The 25,434-nt window shown below is 36.4% G+C and overlaps 1 protein-coding gene across 5 annotated transcripts in view; it reads left to right on the forward strand.

Annotated features, from left to right (window-relative positions):
* CPT1A (carnitine palmitoyltransferase 1A) overlaps positions 1-25,434 on the forward strand; it is a 40,807-nt gene that overhangs the window by 6,839 nt on the left and 8,534 nt on the right. For 3 of the 5 annotated variants that reach the window (XM_080594067.1, XM_080594068.1, XM_080594069.1), the window contains exons 3-16: positions 5,989-6,143; positions 7,276-7,415; positions 7,809-7,980; positions 11,171-11,272; positions 12,122-12,259; positions 13,107-13,184; positions 13,826-13,933; positions 15,281-15,368; positions 17,429-17,624; positions 18,624-18,812; positions 19,056-19,161; positions 20,931-21,047; positions 21,895-22,059; positions 23,521-23,655. In XM_080594067.1, the coding sequence (XP_080450193.1) occupies positions 6,003-6,143; positions 7,276-7,415; positions 7,809-7,980; positions 11,171-11,272; positions 12,122-12,259; positions 13,107-13,184; positions 13,826-13,933; positions 15,281-15,368; positions 17,429-17,624; positions 18,624-18,812; positions 19,056-19,161; positions 20,931-21,047; positions 21,895-22,059; positions 23,521-23,655 (1,875 nt within the window). In that variant the 5' untranslated portion in view covers positions 5,989-6,002. Of the gene's footprint in view, positions 1-5,988; positions 6,144-7,228; positions 7,416-7,808; positions 7,981-11,170; positions 11,273-12,121; positions 12,260-13,106; positions 13,185-13,825; positions 13,934-15,280; positions 15,369-17,428; positions 17,625-18,623; positions 18,813-19,055; positions 19,162-20,930; positions 21,048-21,894; positions 22,060-23,520; positions 23,656-25,434 lie in introns of all 5 variants that reach the window. The other 2 variants (XM_080594070.1, XM_080594071.1) reach the window with 1 other exon arrangement.

A 25,434-nucleotide genomic window follows, 5' to 3' on the forward strand; every position in this document is an offset into this window, starting at 1 on the left:
TCCTGATGCGTCCCAGAGCTCTGTGAACCTCCTCTGCTGCAAGGGGCCCCTTGCTGGCTCCTTGTGCAACTTGCAGGGTTGATTCCCAGCTGGTCTCCAGCATGTGGTAACGCACAGGGTTGTGATGCAGGACTTTGCACTTCTCTTTGTTGAACTTAATGAGATTTTAACCTGCCCTTTTCTTCAGCCCATCTGAACGGCAACACAACCCCCTGGTCTGTCAGCCACTCCCACTTGTATGTCCATCTGCTGAATGGTGGTTCATGCTTTCTCTTTTTTTATTTCAACCTTATTTAAGAAGTTGGAAAGATACTACTTTTTCTGCCAAACGTCTGGGAGGGTGCCAGTTTGATAAGGCCTTAGAACTTCTGCAGAATGCATATAGGCAAAGACATCCATGATGAATGTTGCCCAGCTACACTTAAAAGGTTAAAGTCTTGCAAAAAATGTCTTTATGTTTGTGTAAGAAGAAATCCTGCTTCTTAATGTAAGTGTAACTGACAGAGGAACATCAATGGCAGAAATCTAAAGAGAAATAAAGAATAATCCAGGAAGAGGATTAGGCACCTCATTTTTTATGATTATCTTGCTTTTAGTATCTGGTATGAAGTGATCAGTTTTGGTCACAATTATTGATTTATATAAAACAAATGCACTCATAGTTTTGACTTTTCAAGGAAGTAGAAAATGCGTATTTATGTATTAATAAGAGCTTAATTGGGAGAGACAATATACTTGATAAATGTCTTTTAAAACACATACAGTGCAGGTGTTTTAGTGTTTTAACCCAGGGCTCTGATTCATTAAGTCTGTCCTTAGACTTGGCATTCAGGGATCTATCCTAAATCACCAAAATAATGTTAACAAATGAAGATGCAAATGGGATTTTTTTTGGATGACCATTTCTTCTAAAAGCTGTGGCAAGCTCATTTCCTGAAGGAAGTTCAAATTGTTTTTCTTCCTTAGAAGAGATGTGTGCCTCTGTGTGAGATTATAAAGGTTTCCAGGTTCTTCTGAATCCAGTAGCATATTTTAACTCTTAGCACAGGGATATATAATGCTGCAAGTCTGCCCACCACCAATGAGCAACAGTTTGGATGTCAAAGATGTCTATTTGGGAACTGTGGTAGTGTTAAACCTAGTGCAGGGTGGTATGTGGCAGCATTCTCAGCAGTCACTGTTCTTCAAGAAAAGAGTCAACCATTGGTTGCCAAAGTAGAATCGTTGGAGGGATTTGAACTGGGATTTGAACTGAGTTTGATTCCTGACAGATGTATGCACCATGTATAAAAGCTAACGTACAAGGAGATGTCAAAATACTACAAAGAGAGCTTCAAACTAAATTATTAAGATTGCTTGAAGTGGGAGTCACAGAATCCTTTCACCCAAATTTTAGCTGTTCAGGGCTGTATGAATAAGATTTCTCTTAGTTTTTACCCTGCACTTGTTAATTTGCTTCCTTTGCAGGAGAAGGATCTGTGGATGTGAAAACTGCATTTAAATAATGTCTCTTCCTGGTGACTGTTTGGACTATATCTAAGGAGAAATGGCTGGATTTTTCCCTATTCCAAGAGGAGTAGGAATTAGAGAAAATGTATTGTATGAGCTAAGCAGTGTATGGGAAGCAAGGGGCTCGGATGAGCTCTGAGATAAGGGGCAATATGGATATCCCTTTAAAGGGAGAGGAATTGCTTTTTGTGATGGGGAGGTGCTGGCTTTCCTTAGTTGTTTTTTTAACACTCTCATTTTATCCATGCAAAGCCTATGAAATCTGCAGAAACATGTAAAAAGGTTCATACTCAATAGCATTTCCAAAAGTAACTCTTTCAGGAATTAATAACTTGTTTCATTCAATGTACACTAATATATTTAACTAGTTTGTATGATGGCCTGGTGCTTTTTAAGATACACATGAAAATTCTTTCACTGTCTTTTTAGACATTGCGTTTTGTATTGTATCTCTCAGAGAGACTTTACCGACCCGAAGTGACTTCTTGCATGTCTGACTAAATGGAAGTTTCCTGGACATGGGATCTCTTGGAGCTTCAGAGTTCCCAGAGCTGAGACCAACATCTCCTTGGAAGTAGGAACATGTAGGCCCTAATATAAAGCTGACTGTTTGGTGTTTGCACCCTGAAATCATTAGGACTGTGGGCATGAGAAGCTAAAAAGTTAAACCTTGGTCTTTGGAGTGACAATGTCCTGAAATTGCAGAAACAGCACAGTGAGGAGGCTTTATGTGTAGTAGACAAACCAACATAGTTTTTCCATTTTACCATTTTCAGACCGTTAGGTCTATCAGGGCTTGAGCCTCACGGCATGCTATGTGTTTTCTTGACTAAAAATCCAACTTCCAACCTAGCAGTATTTTGTTTATAACAATGGAAAAAAAATTGTGGTAAGTTTTGATTGGCTCAAGCTGAGGTATGAGAAGGGAGGAAGAGAAGCATTTGCAGCTGTTACAGCATGTTCGAATTGAACTAAAACCAGAAAAGAGCAGGGAACAGACAGTTTTTCTCCTTCAATAAAATAAAATCAAACCAAGTTAGGGGGCAAATGTGTCTTTAAGATATGTTAACTCTATAAAGGAACGCTCAAAATATGAGAATAACTGTTTAAATTTACTTGTAGAAATTGTGTTCATCTTTCTCTTTTTTGCCTTTAAGTAAGACTTGGCCAAGCTTCTAAGGCCGTAAGCTCTTCGTTATGGCTCACTGCTGGGAATGAGGTTAATTAGCATATGCTGTACAGAAATATTTTGCTGACCAAAACGCCTGAAGTTAAAAGAAGTTATTGTTTCAGTCTTAGCTAGACGATTGATGTGGGCTCTGCCTTACCAGCAGTGGTAAGTGAAGTCTAAAATCTCGCGCATGCTCCTCCAGCCTGTGCTCTTTCACCTACTTTGTGAGCAAGCACGTGATGGCAGAGGAATGCAAAGGAGGGGAAGTGTACAGCAGCTTATGATTGAATTGGCCTTTAAGAACTAAAAGAAGTGTTCAAAGAAAGGCACTCCAGGAAGTCTCTTTGGTACTTCGCCATCATAATTCAGAACAAACAAAGTAGTCTTAAAGACTTATTTTCCTTCGGAAAAGGAAAAGGATATGAAAAGAAACAAGCCGTTTGATGGCTTCGTATCTTTCAGGGTCGAGTAATACAGTCCTATAACTAAACCTGCCTTTGTTTTCAGGGCTTGTTTAATTGATTCAGGATTAGTTCTTGCTGGATTAATATTCTTTCACTTGTGCTTCATTTGGTAATAAGGAATCTTTTCCCTATTGAAGCTTATTTAATGATCATGCTAAATTTAATGTCGTTAATATATCAGGTTGACTGTTTCTGATGAGTGCTATTTATAAACTTTTTCTACATTGGACAATAGAAATGCATGCACTTCAGAGGGAGGGTTTCCTGAAATCCTTTCCCTTCAGAAACCGGGAGGAGGATTCCCAGGCTGAGAAGCCATAGGGGACTTGAAGGGTAACAGAAACTAGTTCATCTGTTACTTGTACGTTCTGGGATGCCAGTGTCTTATTCTATGTGTGATCTGGAGAGCCAGGTGGCTCTTTCGAGATGAGTCTGGGAGCCTGATTCTCCCAATAGGGATATGGTGTGTGTGTCTGTCTTTGTTTTTAACCCTGGTCTTAATAGTAGCGCCAGACTTACGATGAATTCTTTGATTGCTCTCTCCTTTTTCGAGCCCTGTTGTGTCCAGGGTGTGCCGTGTATTACTGTTGCCTGTCTGTTTAATCGCTCACACAATTTTGGTCTCAGTGTAGAGCTGATGCACAGTTCACATGAATGAATACCCAGCTGACTGACTTCCTGATGCTTGCCAACAGCACAGCCCCTGTAAATGGGTGGTTGTTAGTGACTGAGTCATGAAGTGCTACAGATTGCAATTGTTGCTACGGCATACAGGACCTGAGACTTAAAGGTCCTGAGACTCATGTTACAAGCTGATTTGGTTTCTTTGTTGTCTTAATGAAGCACTGTACAAGCATAGATCAAACTGTGTTCTATCTGTACGCCATCGTGAGCTTTAACTACTCTTCTGGAAGCCAAAAGTCTGATTCACCAGGATTTTGAGCCTCTAACACTTGAGCAGTGACTGATGGGTTTGGGAGATCTCTGAATTACCATCATGATCAGAGATCATCTGAATTACCATATTCAAATCTCTGAATAGCAGAGTAAAACTGCTGTAGGAGCAGTTGTATTGCAGAGGCATATCATTAGAGGCTGGCTGAGGGACAGGTACTTTACATATATTGCAGTCACTACTTGTTGGTCAACTACCTTATTAGATATTGGGAAACAGCACTTACCTTGTTCTTCTCTGCCTAGTGCTCCTTCTTTTTCTATATAGTGTATTTATTTCCTAGGCCTGCTATTAATGTAGCATTCTCTTATAATCCTTACCATACATAGACCTTTTTACACCTTCTGTCCTCCAGATGATTTTCACATTATAGGATATTTCCAGCAAAGAGGAGGTGCATTATAACATAATAGACTGCTTTTGAAGTGCCCAGCTAAACTGCACTGGTTAGCTCTGGCATGCTGTTTTACAAGGAATGAAGGTCAAGCAGAATTTAAGTTTTACTAAGAAGTCTAAGCTTCAGATTTGTGGAAGAAATGTAAATTTCAGCCTTTAGGATTCAAAAGGTATGAAGCAGTTGTACTTTTCTGCTTAAAGACAAATGCCAGTGCTACTTTAGAGCACTTTGTGTTGATTACGTTGTATTTTGTACCAGTAAAATGTGAAGTTAAAACCTGCCCTTGAATCCTGACCTACAAATGGGAAGATGGATTCCTTAACCTCCTTGCTGTACTTCTAAGAGGATGTTGGTTTTAAATTTATGCACAGAATTTCTGGTAAGCTAATAAATCCGTGTGTACAACAGGCTTTGAAATCACAATAGTCTCCTCAGGAATATGTGGACTAAACAACTTCAATGTTATTCATAGAGCCTGCCTAGAAAAATCTGTGTTTTGTAGACCATCTATGATTGTAGATGCTCAAACATTACTGTGAAGTGATGACAAGTAGGGGTAACTTCCAGGGTATCTCCGTGGAAATGCTGCTTATGGAAAGAAAGAAGCTATGAAGATAAGTTGATAAAGAAGAACTTAAAGTTCAATTCAAATTTACAGTATCCTCAGAGTTAAGACATGCATGTGTGAACTGCATCTCAGTCGCATTTCTATTCTAACTACTGGTGGTTTTTATTTTAGCCTGGTATGCCTGCCCATTATGATGGTCTTTTTTCTGTACTTATGTTATTTTTGATTTTGTTATATTTGCATAATTAGTTCAATTAAATTTCCTCTTTACTTAATTTCAGATTTATTCATGTGAAGGTTGCTTTCCTGATAGTTGTGATTTTTTTTTTTTCCCTGCTTGGCTTTAATTTTTGCATTTATTTGCTGGTGAGAACTGGGGCTGTGATGTCATATTGTTTTGACCACTCAGCTTGAAAGTAAGGGAAGGAGACTAGTTCAGAAGAAGGCATGGCCCAAAGCCACTTTGTTTTGCTAGCTGAGTTGAAGACTTTAAATACCTTTTGTTTCTAAAATGTTGGAAGAAAAAAAAGATCCTTTATCATAGCAGAATGAGGTGCTACTTACCTGCGATAGACTTCTTCTAAATATTATATCTTTAAATTTTTGCTCTGTGCTGGGGATTTGTATATTGTGTGTATGCACAATATTCATCTTACTGCAGTCCTGCCAAAAGGCTGAAATTACATGAGAGTGTTTTGTCTCCATTTTCAGCAGCTGTGGTTAGGAGTAGTACCTTAATTAACATACCGGAGGCTCAGACTGAAGTGCAAGCATAGCCTGTGAAGAAGAGGGAAGTGCCATGTGTAAATTTGTCATGCTTTGAAATGTTTTCCAAAATGACTGTGGAGAAGATTTCTTGACAGAAATGGGATAGTTCCTAGTACCTTTGAACAAAGTCTAATTTTTTAAAACTTTTTTTGACAGAACTCTCTTCAAAAATGGCGGAAGCCCATCAAGCAGTAGCATTTCAATTTACGGTAACTCCAGAAGGGATCGACCTGCGGATGAGCCATGAGGCACTCAAACAAATTTATCTGTCTGGTGTCCATTCATGGAAGAAAAAGTTCATCAGATTCAAGGTACTTCAAATTAGCCAAGCCTACTAAATGTGAAGGTTATTTAGTGTTTCATAGATTTATTGAAGTTTTGTTAAAGCACAACTTAATTTTTATGCATCTGTGGCAAATAAAGTTCCTTATTGTGAATGACTTGTGTGGATTTCAGTTAACAAGGGATAGTAAGGAAGGTAGCACTGGCTGATGCTGTGCTAAAATGACAGTGTCAAGACTGAAAGGACACATCTTTTTGATCTATTCTATGGAAAGCAAGACGAAGTAGGTGTAGAAATCAATAATAGCTTTAATTTACTTATCTTCATAATAGGTGATGTAATTATGTAATCTTTTAGCACAGGTCAAAAATATAATTGTGACTTTAAAAGTTATGTCACTTAAAAAGGTTAAATATATATATATACACTCTTGATTTATATATTCTTTACCAAAATTAAATCTTTCAAATTACATAAAATGTTTGGTATTTGGTATATAAATTACCTGAACATCTATCTTGAGTTAGTTATACTAAGTAGTAATGTTTCTGATCTGTATTATGGATATAAATGAAACTGATAGTTCATACAGATTTCTATGAATTTATTTGTTCATGGGATCCTAAATGGTATCTATTTTATTAGTAAAAAGCTAGGTAAACTACAGGTTTATTTCAGCATCTTTTTAACATTCAAAGACTTACATATTTTAAAGTAGTCTTAATAAAGATTTCATAAAGCTTTGAGAAGGGCTGCTTCAATGACAGAAATTTTCCAGTTTTCAGTGTATTGTTTAGTAGAATATTTTTTGCCATTTATTCATTTAGAGGGGCCTGATCCAGAGCTAAGTGAGAATTATTGAAGTGCCATTTGTTCTAAGGAAGTTTGCTGATTTCAGTATTTTTAGTAAGACTTGGAGCACTGTCCGTATCATCTGCAAAGAAACTTTAAGTTCCTTTAATTATTGGTATTGTTGTGTCAAACTTAACTAAAATCTGTTCCTTACTCATGAGTTAAGCACGTGTAAGAAAATGCTGGATAATCTTAACTTCTTGTTTTAAACTAAATGACTTAAATGTGTTGATTTTTGTTTCTTTCCATGGTAATATGAAGTCAACCACTTTGGTATGAAAAAATTATGTGAAGGCTTTTCTTTCCAGAATGGAATTATCACTGGTGTTTATCCTGCTAGCCCATCTAGCTGGCTTATTGTAGTTGTGGGTGTGATGTCAACAATGTATGCCAAAATTGATCCTTCTTTAGGAATAATAGCTAAAATCAACCGAACCCTTGATACAACGTAAGTAGTCTGAAAACTTACTGTTCTCTAAACCAAATCAGTTTGACGGGATTTAGATTAAGAGTAGTTATACATAACTTCGTAAGTTTTTGAATAGTGTGTTTGTGATAGAGTAAGCATAAATCTTAAAGCATAAGGGTATGAAACATGTAGGTTGTTGTACCAGTATTACTGCATTGTTTTATGAGTGTTTGGGAAGCACAGTTAGTAACTTCTGTTGCCTTTGTTCTTTGTGTATGAGAGGATGTTTGTAAAGGAGTTTAATGAAAAGGGGCAAACAGGCTTCTGGAATGTCTGCCTGTAGTACCATGGGACTTAGGTTTGCAATATTAAGTTCTCTTTAAAACTTAAACTGCTATTAACTGACAGATACTGCCTGTTTTCTTTAAATAGTGGCTATATGTCAAACCAAACACAGAACATCGTCAGTGGAATACTTTTTGGTACAGGGCTTTGGGTTGCCCTTATTGTCACAATGCGGTACTCTCTCAAAATGCTGCTTTCCTACCATGGTTGGATGTTTGCTGAACATGGCAAACTTTCTGCAGGCACCAAGTTTTGGATGGTAAGGATATATTGTCTTTCTATTTTATCTTAGTGTGCATCTGATTTTTTTCAAGGCCCTAAGATGTATAACTTTTAGGGTTTTTTTCGTTCTTGTTTCTGTATCCTAAGACAGGAGGCTGTTTAAATATTTCTAATTACTATCATCTTTTTGATGCTATAATTAAACTGTTCAGTATGGCCTTGTAGAAGGAAGAGTAAACACTTTAAGAATAACTTCTAAATTTGCCAACATCTTGGGACTCTGTGACTCAAATACCTACTTCTCGTGGTACGTGGCACCAAAAAATCTTTCTTCCCCACAAAGTGCTACCCTAATTCTTTGTTGAAGTTGAAATGCTGGTGTTCCTAGTCATCCACTCCGAACTTAATCCCACATTTGAAGAAAGTAACATTGAATGTCCCTTCAATCAATTTTAGTGGTATGACTCCAAAAAGAGTAGGAGGAAAAACATGAGCTAGGTAGCTCGTCACGCAATTTACACATGAGATTTGAGTGATTTGGCTCCTTGATAATTGAGGTGCTTTGGAAAAGGATCTAAGAGGCCGTCATCTCCCTGAAAGTCAGTGATAGGTGTCAAGTGAGGGAATGTACGTATAGGTGCTCCAAAAATGGAGTGACTTTTGTTACTCAGACTTAGTCGTTTTAACTCTCTTTCCAATATTAATGTAGAAATAATTCAAGTGCTCTACTAAGATAAAATCAGCCTATCTAGCCTCAAAAATTAAATTACGTGTAACAACATGTAATGATTTATTATGGAAGGTAATCAACAACACGTATCCAGAATATACATTAAAATAAAATTTCATTTGTAACAGATGGATATTAGATTTCTAGTCACTAGCTTCTCCTGGAAGCACTGTCAAGAGCCTCATGACTCGAGTTTGTACAGTACAGGCTCTGAATGGTAAGGCTTTCTGTCAGTTGCTTGAAGCTCCTGCTGTCTGGGTTTTCAGCATGTCTTACCAAACAGATGTGTTAAAGCTGTTAATCTTAGCTTATAACGCCAGCCTTCAATAGTGTGAACTGTAATGCTACTTACCATGCTCTGTTGTGTATTATATTTATATACTTCTGTATATTATAGGTTGCATACATTTTTTTCTATTTTCTTGTGTATTATATATGCTTTAGAAACAGGTCACTGTATAAATATATGCCCAACAGTGTGTCATCTCTCTTTAATACGAATCTTTATTTTAATTCCTTACTTCTTCTTTAGCTAGTTCCAGCGAAAGAGAAGGCTGGTTTCCTTAGTAAAAGTACCAACTACTTTAGCTTTCTAGATCTTTATCATCCAGGAGAGGTTTCTATGTGTATGTGTGAGTTTTTTGTTTGTTTTTTTCAGCTGCTTTTCATGCTCATTAACAGCATGAAAATAATAGCGTGTGTATATTGTTCTCTGTTCAAATAGTCATGCAGATAGAAAACTTGAGCTGTGATTCGGTCACTGTATAAATTGATTTGCAGGCTGGATGAAAATTCCAGCATCTAAATAAATCAAATTTTCTGATCAGCATGAGGGGAAATTCCAAGTATTAGTTGCAGTTTAAAAATAATAAAAAAAAAAAAAGACAAATATTCTTAGAACAGATGCAACATGTGCAAGAATGAGATTGTTTGCTGTATCTGGATATGAAAGCGGAGAAGTAATCAAGGATGCGTGTCTGTCAGCTCACTTTAATGGTCTCAAACTGTTAAATTCTCAATGAGTTTAAGAGAAATAGTGTGAAATGTTTGCTGTCTGTCAGTTGAGCAGGTACTCTCTTTCTGTCTGAAGAAAGTGTCAGCCTTGCCTGAGTTCTAGAATAAAATTGTCTTCACGTATGGAAAGTAGATTTTCCTGTGAAAAGCTGAGTTTTTTTCTCACCCAGCTTTAAATTTGTCTCGTCATGAAGCACGTTCAGATTTCATTGGGCTGATCACTGTGGCACATCTAACAGATCTGTTTGTTGCAGGGAGGTCTTTTTTGTTGCTAACACTGAAACTCTTAATGGCTGTGCTGCCTGAAACAACCTCCTGTAGCTGTGCTGACCAAGGAAATTGAGAGGAAAGTGGATATTTTAATAAGTAGCTTTGTCAGTTGTTTGTAATTTGGGTAGAGAGGCCAAGTTCTTGCAATTAAACAGTGAAAGGAAATCCTCAGTTTTCTTCTGTCTTCAGACTATTGGACCATTTAGTATATTGAACTGTGTGCAATATGGTATGTAATCTGTTAGGCCCAGATTGGATTTCACAATAAAGGCTCCACTGGATCATTGGTTTAATGCTTGATTTTACTTTCACGCTGAAATGGGTTGATGGTTTCAATATCTTTCTGTGTACAGTCTAGAAGCTGCATGGTCTAGACTTTAAGCCTAGTGCATGTCACAGCTCAGAGGCAGTCACGGATAGAAATGCTGCTTCTGTCTTCAGTCTCATGGAAAAATAGGGACTGCTCTAAAATCTGAAGCTGAAATGGTAACACTTGGCTTTTGGTTGTTTTGTTTGGTTGTTTTTTTGATAACAGAAGGACTGAGTATAACACTGGCATGCTGACACAACTTGATGTGTTCAAATTGTGCAGTAGACTACCTGGGACAGTCTCATGCTTAAAGAAACTCCCTGTAAATCTATAATATCGATACTGAGCTCTAACTGTGGAAAATATAAAATCATGATTCCAAAGCATTACTATTATTTTTAATGATGGCTGTAGTTATCTAAGATCCTTAGCTGAATGAGAGGCTTGATAATGAATCCTGTTTTAAAGTACAATGTAGGGTGTTTTTTTGCACTGCATATTATAAAAGTGAAATATCAACAGGTACACTCACTTCTTTAGTCTTCACAGAGGAAATGTTTGAAGAAACAAAAGCACTAAGTAACGGTCTCTGTTTTTCTTTGAGATCAAGGCATGCCACACAAGAACAACAATATTGCTTAACAACTAAAAGATTGTGCGGGAAGACAGGAAGACTCCATGACACAATTTCTTCAACTGACATAATATTTTAACCTTTAGGAAGTTAGTTTCTGTCAGTGCCTTTTTAACTTCGTGAAACAATGATAAAGATGGTAGTTTGCTAAATGTATCACTTACTGATGAAAGGAACTCAGAGCTATGTTATTCCTTATTACTCTTGTCATTTTCCTTTGTGGAACCTAATAATTTGGGGTGTGTATTTTGGTTTTGTTTTTTCTTCAGACACTTGTAAAGCTCTTCTCAGGACGTAAGCCCATGCTATACAGTTTCCAGACATCTTTACCACGATTGCCGGTTCCAGCTGTTAAAGACACAGTCAATAGGGTATGTTGAACTTAATTCACTTTCCTTAGTAAGATTTAATCTGTATTTAGATGCCATTGTGATTTTGGTTGTCTTTTTTGTTTTGGTTTTTTTTTGCTATGCCTTATAAAATCACTGCATGGTAGCATTAATGTTGTCTAATGGATTAAAACTTCTCCATAGAAATTAAAACAAGGCCTATGACAAACCACTAAAACCAACGACAGTTTGAAGCTGGCTTGCTTCATGTTGGATGATATGATATCTATTGATGTAACACTGTCCAGTGAAGTGTGACTTCCAGGGCTTCTGATACATCTTGGTTTTGTTACATTCCCTAACACACATACAAATGTGTTTTATGAAACAAAAATCTTGCAGCAAAGTGTGTAAGTAGGGCAGTATGTCATAGAAGCTGAAGATTTGATTTTCTTAGTTTTGAGACAAAAAAACCTCTCTGCATCATGCTAAAAAAGCAGTATCATAATTTTTAAGGAACAAAAACAATTCCAAATGTTTCCAACTTACTTTGAAAAAGGAAAAAAGAAATGAGTTAAAGCTTATATACTGATTTCTTTAATACAATAAATACTTTATTTGAAATATGTTCTGCTCTTGAGGGGAGAATGTATGTCTCAGAAAAGTGACCTTTTTCACTTGTAATTTGCTGACAAATGTGTGGAAAAGATCTTTTATACTTCACAGTCAAACATTTAGAAGAGAGTATACTCTTACTGTAACAACATAACATTTGAAGCCTTATGTATTCAGTCTGAATACCCTGTCTACTGTTCAGATGTTTTGTGTAGAAACTATGAGAAGCTACATGTCGGTGACTACACTGATGCTGATTCTTTTCCTGTATTCTAGTATCTGGAATCAGTCCGGCCACTTATGAATGATGAAGAGTTCAAAAGAATGGAAGGTCTTGCCAAAGACTTTGCATTTAATTTGGGACCAAGGCTTCAGTGGTATTTGAAGCTAAAATCCTGGTGGGCCACAAACTATGTAAGTAGATAAACAGGAGACTTAACTATTCAACTGACCTTATTTTATTTGTTCTTTGTTGCATTTTTGGCTTAACATTTAAAAGAAATTGAAGTTGAAGAAAGCAACTGAAATTGACTAATATTTGTGTAAAGTGGAGACCACTTTACAGAAATGATTTGATCTGAGATTTAGTAAACAGTGTCGCAAATGAAACTTGAAAGAGTGGATCTTCATTTCTATGTTTATTCTTCTGGAGTTGGTAATTTAGCTATAATGATTGCTTTTAAGCTGTTCGTTACCTTGTTAAGATTTATAATTCAACACTGTGTGGCTGACCAGGTAGAAGAGGGATTTAGGACAATTTTTTTTATACAGAGCAGGTAAAGCATATGAAAGTGAGGTAAAGAATCATAACACATGTTTTTGTTTTCTTACCAAAAAAAAAAAATCCAGACTCCAATACCACAGTGAGAACTGTGTAATATAATTCCTTCCTGAGGTATTATCTAAAATCTAGCTGTACAAGTTAGCCTGAGGTAAACTATGATGTTCTACAGTTACCCTGGCATACTTCACATTCAGGAGATCTGTTGCGTTTTAAGCATTAAGAAGATGATGACTTCTTCAGAAGCTTGTGGTCAGAGAGCTATAGCTGAATTTAATTTTTTCACCCTTTGTTGTTGTTTTCCCCTAAATATTAACAGAATTTCGTGGAGGATTTTGGTCCGTTTGCTTGTTTCTAAGTAGAAGGGCAAGCTAACAGTTTCCATGCTGCTTCTGCTTGGAGTGTTGTGGAGTCATTAACATAAACGCAGACTATGGAAATGATGAGGTCTTACTCATTTTCTTGTTCTTCATGCTGCAGGTTAGTGATTGGTGGGAAGAATATATCTACCTTAGAGGACGTGGACCAATTATGGTTAATAGTAACTATTTTGCAATGGTAGGTAAATGTTGTGAACATCTTATCTGTCACAGAAGCACTGTAAAATTTCTGCCAGTGTTTTTTTTCATTTCTTCTGTTTTGGAACTCCATTATGTGGTGATTTTCTTTCTTGAGTATAACCTGAAACTAATATCTTAAGTACAGTGCTATTTCATAATAAATTTAGCACATCTGTCATTTAAGCAGACTCATGCAGTAATGAGTTGTTATCCAGTTCTGTACTTATTGCAACAAGCAATCTTTAAAATCTCAATGTAAAACTTCATTGGTAACACAGCTGTATGTTCTTATTTACAATTTTACTTCCTGTACAGACATTTGCAAAAGACCCTGATATTAAAAACAAAATTAGGAAATACAGCAATCTTGAATTTAAATTTTTAATAGTCGTATTTGGGATGATTAATAGCAGTCATGTAGGTTTTCAGACTGATGCTGTTTAAGGAGATTTTGACTACTGAAGAAATTTAAGTTTGAAGTCATCAAGTCACTGCACTAGCATACTTCATTATATTTTAAAGCCTTTTCTTTACTGACCAGAATAAACTGTAAGAAAAAAATGAATGAGAAGTACTGAGTATTTTTTTTCCCAGTGTAGTATGGTGATAATTAACTTAAGATTCTTATGTGTTCTACAGGACTACCTTTATTTATCACCCACAACCCTACAGGCAGCTAGAGCTGGTAATGTTATCCATGCCATCTTGCTCTACCGGAAAAAACTGGACAGACAAGAAATCAAGCCAGTATGTATATAAGTTTAAATGGCTTTTGATCTCTTCCAGCACAGCCTATAAGAAGTTGATCAGTTTTTTTGGAACAGGAAAGGAGAGGAATGTCTTATGCCAGAACAGATGCAGCTAGATCTGTGATCTCAAAACATATTGGTTATCACCTGAATTGCATGTGGGCAGAAAGTGCCAGCTGTCAAAAATGCAGGCTTCTGTCATGCCAACTAACTTAAGTATTTGAAACTGATGTACCTATTTGCCCAAAAGAAAATAGGATCTTCCACTTCTGTATGTTAAGTATACCACCTCACAAATTATTGGTATGTACCAAGCACGTAATGGTACTTCCAAGCCACTGAAGTCTGAAAATCTCCTAGGAAAACATTTCTGTATTTCCTGCTAATACTGGCTTTAAGGATGAGTTTTAAGTGGAGTAGCATTTGAAATAAGTTGTATGCTACATTGAATGCCATACTGCTTGCTGTATTTTCATGTTTTTTTGGATTTCTGCTGATAATTATCTAGCTTAGTAAATTTGCCAAATATAAAGAATGTATTTACTTGATTTATCAAGGTGGGAAATAAAAATCTGCAGTGTGTAGCTGAATTTATTCGTTTCTTAACCTGATGCAACAATGATGCTAGAGAAACTTAAAAAAAAAAAAAAAATCTCTGAAAAGAAATGTAGCAACACTTGATTTACACTAGATATGTACCTCATACCATTCTGACTCTGCACACGCTGTCAGTGCAAGGGGTGGACCCTGAGGCTAAGAGTGAGCCAGTGGTAGCCTAAGTGTAGATGACACGAAAATCCTATGGAGAGTTGTGCTGACTTCTAGGCAGCAGAGATAGGCAAGATGAATCCCATTCTGAATTTCTATTCTGCTCTGTGACTGTGTTGTAGTGAACAAATATTTTTAAAGCAATTAAGGAGTTCTGTTGAAGATCATAGCAGGGGCGTAATTGTATGCAACTGCATGTCTGAGAAATTGGAACTTTTTAAACCTCCTTCTGGCTGTATAGGAACAAAAGAAGTGAAGAGGTAATGCTTGATGCACGTGCATCTTTTGCATCCAGACTGACCATAGAGAGATCCTTGTATTTCTGTTGCTAACTGGCTTTCGTTATGCCCCCTGAAGGGAGGGCTTTGATAAGGTGAGGGGGGATGTGGAAATGCAGGTGCTGGAATCTCAATGAAACTTTCCACATTTAGTTGAGGTCAAGATGAGGAACACGAAAAATAGATGCATTATAAATCTTATCGTTCTACAGCCTTTCTTTAACCAGACCGTGTTTTTCTTTCCTTTTTAATATGCTAACTGTATACAAATTACAATTTAATGTGTATTTGTGGTGCAGATTCTTCTGATGGGATCAACTGTTCCACTCTGTTCAGCTCAGTGGGAGCGGATGTTTAACACGTCCCGTATTCCAGGAGTGGAATCAGGTAAGCAGGACCATCCAAGGAGAAAAAACATCATCATGGAATTTAGTTTGGGGAGAATTTTCTGCTAAAATCTTATTTTCCCATGTAAGGATCTGAAAGACTGGACACCAATAGTGTTATTTCTCAAGAAGTAAGGAATTTCCATAAAGTGTATAGATGTTTTTTCTTTCAGAGTAATTTTGAAACTTCAGTGGTTTTTTGTCTCTTCTTTAAAAGCTGACGTCAAGAAATTGTCTGCCCCATGTTTTTAATTTGTACATAACCTTTACTTTTCTCCATTCTGCTCTTTCAGGTTCCTTTTGATATCTCTGTTTTTCTTTGTGAAAGTTGTGTTCTTTTATCTAAGTTATTTTAAAGTCTGCCATATTTTTTCTTCTTTCCTTTGTTTATTATTCACAATAACATTCTAATGCGTTCTTTTCAATATGAGCAACAGTATTGTTTACATGGTTTAGAGGCAGTCTTAGTCCTGTCAGTTTTTTTCAATGCCAGTATTATCTTGACACTTTGTATGCACTGTAAGATACCAGGTAAGTGAAATCACCTATAATAAAGAGATTGTCCAAAACTTTCTCTGTTATGCATTAAGAAAATGTATGCGGTGGTGGTGGTGAGCTCCTGCCCTACCCTAACCCTAACAATGGTCTGATTATCCTAAGTGATGAGTAACTAAATTTTCACATCTTAGTTTTGAATAGAGGGAGGCACCTGTTGAATTACGACAAGGTCATTTTCACCTCAGTCTGCTTCTGCAACTTCTACTTACTGAGGGACACTACTAATATGTTTGTGATCACCACAAGCAATTATGTTAGCTCAGCCCCAAAAACATTTGTATCTGCAAGTGATGGTTCATATGTACATTCTCATTGCAGGTCTATACATGCTCTCATTACAGACAACAGAAGTTGAATACATCTTGAGGGAATGCAGATATGTGCATTCATTAATACTGTCTATAGATTAAAAAAAAAAGCAGTGTTTGTCACATTTCACTTTCGGTCCTCTCTCATTTTAGGCCCTCTCATTTTCACTTTAGGTCCTCTGCCTGTTGAAGTTAGTCATGTAACTCTGGGGTAACTCCAGGTCCTCATTTTTTATTTTTATTTTAAAATGCCTTTCATGACGTGATGAATCTGCATGTTAGAGTTTGATTGCTGTTTCCAAGTGATAGTGGTGCTCTTTAATAGTATCATAGGCTCACAGAAACACGAAAATACTTTTCATCAATGGATGGAGCATACCTGTCTAAACTTTATTAAGTGTTCTATACTTTATTAAGGGTTCTATACTTTGAGTGCTCTGAGCACTCTTTCCTGGTGCAACATTTCTCAAATTTCTCAGAATCGTGACTTAGGCTTTCCTTCTTTACCATCTCATTAACTGGTCTCCTCAGATGTATAAGAATGTAAACAGTTCTTTGGAGTAGTGAAAGAACTGAATGAACAGTTTTCATCAAAGGAGGACTTTTTCTGGCTGCTTACAAACCTTCTCTTGAGGTTTGACACAGTGCCTTCATGGCATAAGTTTAGGCCTATCCCAATTGGATTTCTATTTATAATTAAAGTGGGGACAAATTGTGGCCTAGGTTTCTGCTTCACTGACTACTGTAACATGACACTTCATGACTATAGAGGTAGTATTCCATCTGCATGTGCCAGGGTAAGCATGAAAAAAAGCTTATGGACATGGAAGTACCTTCTGCCGGACTTACCCAGTATGTTCTCTTGCTGACTGCTTCATCAGGCTTCACTGGTACTGCTTACTTTTCGGATACAGAAATGCAGATGTAGTTGCTTTAGTTGTCTCCACCATGGAACTGTTACATGATTACCAAATCTGGGTATTTGACTGTTTCGTGCAGCAATCTTTGTGTACTAAAATCCTGAATAAACGTGTGGGAGTGGTACTGTTTATTCCACATGTTATTTATTACTTTGTTAAAATAAGCAAGCTGTGGCTAACTGGTAATACATACAGTAGGTGTTTGATGTTATATAGTGTGTTATTGGTATTTTGAGCCTTCAGCTTTCTTTTCACGTAAGCGATTACAATTCTAGATACTCTCCAGCATGTGAAAGACAGCAAGCACATTGTTGTGTACCATAAGGGGCGTTACTTCAAAGTGTGGCTGTACCATGATGGTAGACTGTTGAAACCTCGAGAAATTGAACAGCAGATGCAAAGAATTCTTGATGATGATTCAGAGCCTCAGGCTGGTGAAGAAAAACTAGCAGCTCTTACTGCAGGAGATAGGTATGGCTATTATCATTTTTTTTAAAAATTAACATATTAAGAAGTATATTGCTGACTGCTGTAATAGCTGTACAGTCCTTTGTAATGACAGGGAGTTAAAAGTAACTTTGCAGTGTTGGTGCTGTATACAGGCTCCTTATACTTAGCTGGAGAGCTGGGGAACTCTAATTGTTTGCTGTAAGAATAGTAATTTGAAGTTTTACAGTATTAAGCAGTTGAACTAAAGCTTAAATCTGCTCTGGGGCTTGCTGGCATCTTAAAGAATATCCTAAAATTTAAGATAGAGGATGTAAATTCAGTAACTGCTATTCTATATTAATGACTTGCACCTACAAAATAAAGCAGGATATACTTGGTTCTAGGTGCAAGATCACTTATTTGTTCAGTTATTAAATGTAGATGATCTATGCTATACATTTTGGGTGCAGCAGACATGTTGAACTTCTGAAGAGTAAGCTTTGCATGTGTGATGATATCATAGGATGGTTTGGGTTGGAAAGGGCTTTACAAGTTCATCAAGTTCCAACTCCCGTGCCATGGGTAGAGATACCTTCCTCTAGACCAGGTTGCTCAAAGCCACATCCAGAGACGGAACATAAACAACTTCTCTGGGAAACCTGTTCCAGCACCTCACTACCCTCTGAGTAATGAATTTTTTGCTGAAGTCTAATCAAAATCTACCCTCTTTTAGTTTAAAATCATTACCATTGTCCTATCACTATACTCCCTGATCAAGTGTCCCTCTCCAGCTTTCTGTAGGCCCCCTTCAAGTACTGGAAGCGTGCTGTAAGATCCCTTTGGAATTGATATTGAATTGCTTCCTAGGTTTGCATTATATCTGTGTTCTTAGAACTTCCCCTTCTGATGTAGTTTAAATGTAGTGGAAGTAGTAGCTTTGAATTTGATAGAAGTAGGAGAAATGTTGTGTAGTGATTTTAAGGGTGATAAAACATTGACTGATTTTTTGTAACTTGGCTGTAAACCAAATTCTTTCTGCAGAATACCATGGGCTAAGGCTCGACAGACTTATTTTAGCCGTGGAAAGAACAAGCAGTCTCTAGATGCTGTTGAAAAAGCAGCATTTTTTGTGACATTGGACGACATCGAGCAAGGGTACAGGAAGGAAGATCCAGTGAGGTCACTGGATGCATATGCAAAGTCCCTAATACATGGCAGATGTTATGACAGGTACAGTATCAATTCTGTGGAAAACCTCTTCTTATTTTTAGAATTTTGCTAATTCATTTGGCTAATATGTTGAGTTAGTGACTTCTAAGCCAATAAGTTTGTCTGTTTATTTAAAAAAAAAAATCAAACCCAAACAAAAAAAACATTATGCATCTGAATGTCTTTTTGACAGAGATGAAGATACAGTCTAAAAATGTTTTTGAAGTATAAAAATCCGTAACGTAATCTTAATTTTGTTTGTAGGTGGTTTGATAAAACATTTACTCTTGTAGTATTCAAAAATGGCAGAATGGGTCTGAATGCAGAGCATTCTTGGGCAGATGCTCCTATTGTTGGCCACCTGTGGGAGGTAAGTGTTTTATTTAAAAAAAAAAAAATAAATAAATGAATGTAGAAGATAATGTTATGTGGTCCTTGCAATAACTCTGAAGATTATCAGGTTTGTTTTCAGTCCCTTGCATTTATTGAGCTGATGAGTACTTACGGACCTGTTTCAGTTTTGTCTATTTTCAGTTTTACACAGCAACCACAGATTTTTTTTAAAAAATGCTTAGAAAGTTGTTGTGCCTTAAATTAGTCTTAATTGCAATTTAATGACAACAGATGCATTCACAGAAAAGCGATACAGCTTTCCATCCAACTTGTTTATAATATTTTATATAAATGAACTGTTGCCTGTTTGACACAGCATTTTATGGTGCATGTATGCATGCTCCTGAAGCATTTAAGCTTCCTTGTGCTATCCAAACCCCATGCTTATTTTAAAAACTTAGATATAAGCTGGAGTATAAATTTTCCTCTAAGCCATTTTTTATGAGGTGTAGAGTGATATGTTGTTTTAATTACCTCATTTCACTGAAATGAATGGGATGAAGGCACTTTTTGACAGATTTCTCCATCATGAGCATAGTTTATTGCCTGAAATCCTATTTGAATGTTTTTTTTCTCTTGAAGCTTAAGCCTATAAACAGTTATGACTCAATCACTCATAAATATTAGCTAATTCTGATTTCATTATGTATTTGTGCAAACGGGACTCAGGCCTGAATGATGCCCCCAAGTCATGTCCTGATTTTATTATCTGAGTATCTATTTGTAAGAACAAAAAGTCCTAATTGCATTCGCTAACCAGGGGAGAATGTCAAAACTCGTTTGAGGTTGACTGGACTGTCTAGTTCAGCTCTTCTGGGCAATGGAAAAGTTACTTTTCAGTGAATCGTTAGATATACGTAGTTCATTTGTTTGTACTTACTATTAGTTGTTCCCTTTTCTGCTAAGAATTACAAAGCCCAAAATAAACTGAGAAGAATTCAGTTTCCTAGGAAATTATCTATTGTTAGGTGTTTATGCATTGTATGTTTTGTAGAATATAACAATTTTTTTCATAGTTGGCATGTTCTGTCAGCTAAGTGAGAAAGTTAAATTAAGAGGCTGGAAATATGTATGCACATGTAACAAACTTTTGCCAAGTTTTTTACTTTCCATGTTGAGTAGATTGAAATCTGCTTTGTGTTTTTACGTTGAGGATGTCATTTGAAATCATGTAAGGTAGAAATTTTTTATCCTGTTATTCAGGTTGTATTGTCCATCTTGAAAACACTCCACGTCCTCACCCAAGAGGTCTAGTGCATGTATATAAACACTGAGTAGGATGCGAATCTTAAAGAGAACGAAATGTTTCTGATAAAATTTTAGCAAGGATATGCACTTAATCTGAAATAAACTTTTTTTTTTTACAAACAAATTTTGACAGATAACAACCTTGCAAAAACTCTCTCAAAATCAAAATTGAACAAAGTTTGTGAAATAAGACTCTAAGACTTTTTTTTACTACTGCTAAGTTGAAGGTGGGGTTTTAATTAAAACACTGATTATTTTGGTACCCTCTACTAAAATGCACTGCAGCAGTCAGGTATTTTGTACATATCTCACATTTTCCTGCTAAGAAGACAGGCAAGAATCCCTTAAAGTAATAGGAAAACATCTATCCTCACTCTTTGAAAATAGATTGCGTACTATACTTCACTATGTATTGGAATTGTATTATACTGACTACAAAATTAAATCCTAATTTCATAGTAATGTTACATTTACAATTTTGAAAATGTATCTTTGCAGAATGTAATGGCAACTGAGTATCTTGAACTGGGCTATTCAGAGGATGGACACTGCAAAGGAGATACCAATCAAAATATTCCTATTCCTACCAAACTACAGTGGGAAATTCCAGAAGAAGTAAGTACAGAGCAGATAGTGATTTGGGGAAGGAGCTCCTTTTTTTTTTTCTGAGCAGTCAAATCAGTTCAGTAATTACTGGTAACTTTATAAATAGCTTGAATTTCCTTGAGCCCTGTAAGATGATATTTCACATTACCCAGTTTACTTAAAATGATATCAGAGTTTTTAACACCCCCTTTTTAAAATTCTGGCCAGGAAATTTCAACTTTTTTAGAAATGTTCTTTCTTGGCAACATATCAAAAACAAGTGGCCATCCATTGTAAACAGTAACTGTACTACCATATAGTTTTTTTGCTGTGGTTTCATTATTGTGCTTGTGTAACGTTTCCTTTTGATGAGCTGTCTTTTATGTATTGAAAGTTCTGTATAAGAAGGCTTTTTCTTTATTTTTTTTCATGAGTTCAAAACAAACTGCCATAACCCTATTTCATTTTAATTTAAAAGGTAATGGCTGGTGATACATTTAATTAAGCATGTACAGTAGGTTGGAGGCTGCACAACCATTGTCATTCTGTCTCTTTAGGTCATTCTTTTATATTCTAGTGATCTGAACAATCTTATAATGTGGGTTTTTGTTTTGTTTTCTTTTAAGCCCAGTTTTGGGCTCTAAATGAGTATTGGCTTAAAACTCTTTTAAAGCTCTTTGAATCTTAACTTTCAGGCAAAGATAGCTTCTCCAAAGGAAGAGTATTTAGACAGTGGTGTTCATGGCATGCAGAAAGGCAACATTTCTTATGTCAGTTAAAAATGCGTGCTCTTCTTCAACGTTACTCTTAGATGCCATCTAATGCATGCATATGTACATATTTGCATATAGGTAAGCAATTTCTTTTTTTATTGTAGTGCCAAGAAGTGATTGAGAGGTCTCTGAGCACTGCCACAGCTCTGGCAGATGATGTGGACTTCCATTCATTTTATTTTGATGTTTTTGGGAAGGGACTAATAAAGAAAGCAAAAACCAGCCCTGATGCCTTCGTTCAACTTGCCCTGCAGCTTGCTCACTATCGGGTAAGAAGAACAGACTGCTTCTGGCTTGTAGAATCATAGAATCATTCAGGTTGGAAAAGACCTCCAAGATCATCTAGTCAAACTGTCAAGATTGGATGTCTAGATTATAGAATCTCACTAAAATGGGAATGGTATGTTTGTGTACTATTAGTACGCAACTGTTTGTTGTGGTTAAAACACGTGGCTGTGTAAAGTACGCTGTACTTTAACTTCGCACTTCTTGTGCAAGGTCATTCAGCGGAAGTTAATAGAAACGCGAAACAGATTACTTGCTGGAAATTCAGTGTCCAAAGGTTGGCTTATTGATGCTAATGCAGCTTTTTCTCTTCCCATTAGTTGTTCTATCTCTAGATACTTTGTAGATACGAAAATTCTAGCGGGTGTGTTTTCCAGTAGTGTTATTATCTAAATGGTATTACACTTATCTTTTAGTTAGAAGTTCCCCTTAATTGGGTAGTCATGGACATTCCCTAAGAAGATTAATAGAAGTGCCTGCCTGTTTTTTTTCCTGTTAGCTCACTTTTTCTACCGTCTGTTTTCAGAAAACACCAATGTAGCAAAATGTGGGGCTTTTTTTTTTTTTTACATTCTAGCTGTCAATGTTTGTTGTTTATTTTCATTAGCTCTTCTAACTTTCTTAATGGCATTCCAAATGGAATGTCTAAGCATCCAGATTCCCTTGCTGCAATCACCATTTATGGTCTTTGTTACCATTGCTTAGGGTGGCTGTATGGCAAATAGTTTCATTTCTTCCCCCCTTTTCCCCCCTTTTTCTTTTTTTAACCACCCATCCTCTTTATTTTAAGCTGAACAGACTTGTGGTCTGTTCTGATGTATGTTTTGATCAGGAAGAGTTGCTAACGTGTTAAATAAGCTTTTACAATTTGTTAGCTTCTAATCTGTATGTTGGGCAGATCTATAGAAAATATGGAAGCCACTCTTTGGATTTTGCAGATCACTTTCAGTTTTCATATCCTTGAATCACATTTTTTCACATGCTTTTCATCCCCATGCTGCCATGCATCTACATCCTATTAAACTTTGGGTTGAAAATATTCTTAAGGATGTCACAGTCTTCTAATTAACACAACCATGGTACATAATCTAGGAAGCCACTGAACTTTCTAGTAGGTTTTTGGTAGTTTTTAAATTGGTTTCTGTTTATAACAGACTGAAAAAGACTGGATATAAAATGCATGGTGTAGTCCTTGTTAATCCTTGCTGGTTTGGTTGTTCAACTAGTGTTTATCAAATCCCATTATTAATCTTATTTTTTTATTGTCTGTAGATAAGACTGTTAATGGGCTACTAAAAACTTAATTTGTTTATATATTTGTTTTAATTTTGTTTAATTTGTGGAATGATTTGTATCCTGTGTGCTTACCTTGAACCTTATTGTTGATTAAGAAAGAGGGGCTACGTTTGACTAAACCTTTAAGTCCTTATTTTTCAAATTTAAAGGACATGGGAAAATTTTCTTTAACATACGAGGCCTCTATGACGCGCTTGTTCAGAGAAGGCAGGACTGAAACCGTCCGTTCATGTACTGTTGAATCATGCAATTTTGTTCGAACCATGGAAGACCCGAATGAAAGTGTAAGTTTACTGTGTTGTTTCCTAATACAATTCGTAAGTCACATGGCTATCACTACTTATTCATACAAGCTCCTGAATGGTTTTAAAAGATTTAAAGAATGAGCTACGCCTTTGTTTTGAGGAAAAAGTGTAACATCAGATAATTGTCTGAATCCTCCATTAGTATGACAGGAATTGAAGGCTACACCAAAGGTGAATGGCAGTAACCACCAGAATGCCAATGTTCACAGATCCTGAATTCCAGAAAACTGAGATTATTTGTGACTTTTTGTTACTTGTACAAGTAGTGCCATACCAGTTAGGCTTTCCTCCCTGATAGGGAAGCAAACATTATTCATAGGAAATAAGTAGTTGCTGTCCTATCTTGATTTCAGTGGGCTTTTTAGTCTTTCTTGTGATCTCATGGCCTAGAGGAAAGCTGCTTGGTTTGGAAAACTTGAGCAATGCTGTTAAAGATGTTTGCTGTCAAAATGGAAGGATGCAGGACAGTGTGTGTGGATAGTCATCTTGATGGCAGTCTGTTCTTTAGTCTACTGATAGTCTACTCTACCAGTGAAAACCTTGACTAAATAAATCATTGCATTTGCAGGTTTTTCTAAGCTAAAGGGAGTTTCCATCTGCATGGGTAGAAGTTCTAATGAAAAAGATCTAGGACTATAATAATCAGTAACTCAGCACTGATGTAGCATGCTCAGTGTTATGCCATTGTGAAAATGTCAGCCCTCAGTTTAGTTTGTCTTGCCCTCTTATTTTTATTAGTCTTTTTTTCCCCTGTATTTTTTCCTCTCCCTAGTATGGCCTTAGCTGGCATGGTATGCCCAGCTTTGGACACCATGCTTGAGTTATGGATGGACTGGAGAGAGTCCAAACAAAAGTAACAAAGATCCAAACAGGATCTGTGAGGAGAACTTAAACTTCTTTATTCTTGCTTAGTCTAAAGAAGTGAACTTAGTGGGAAGAGGTTAGGGAGCCAGGTTGTCCTCAAGTGGATAAAAAAGCTGATGCAAAGATGATGGGAACAATCTGTTCTCTTTCCCAAGAAGTAATGGACTTAAATTTTGGCACGAAACACATTAGGGAAACATTTTCTGCTACTAAGGATAATGAGTAGGGAAGTAAATAGTCAGAAGCCCGAAACGGATTTTTTTTCTTTTAAAGTAAGCTACATAATGGTCCTTCAGGAAGGAGCTTTAGTTGATCTGATCTTAGTGCAGAGAAGTCTAAGTAGATGAACAGTTGAGGTTCTTTCCAGCTCAGTGATTCCATGAATAAACGTTCATGCAGGAAAACACTATATTGTAGTTTAACCTTATATTTTCTTATTAGCCGATGTGTATATATTTAGAAGTGAATATTTGGAAATGACTGTTATATGTTGTCAACAGTGGTAATAGCCAAAAATTACTGAATAGTCATATACCATTTCATTAGAAAATTAATTTTAAAAATGTCAATTATTGCTACTGTGGACCTGGATTAAAAATAGTTATCCTGGATGATCTTTAATGTGTAACTATTCCTTTAAAATGGAAAGAAAACACTGTTTAGAGTTTGAAGGTACTAACTCTTTATGTATAATTTCCAGCTTATTGCTAGCAACCTGCTAATCTTTATTTTGCTGCAGAAAATTAAGATTGGGATCTGCTCTGATCTCCACTTACCTGAATGTGGCCAGTTACATAGAAATTACTTACCCTCTCTAGGAGGGAAATTAAATACTCTGGGCTCTTTGTAGTTTAGTGAGCCAAGGAAGTAAATGAACGCTTATTTTCAAACCTT

This window comes from Anser brachyrhynchus (genome assembly GCF_964034855.1).
Source record: "Anser brachyrhynchus genome assembly, chromosome: 5".
Taxonomy (NCBI): Eukaryota; Metazoa; Chordata; class Aves; order Anseriformes; family Anatidae; genus Anser; species Anser brachyrhynchus.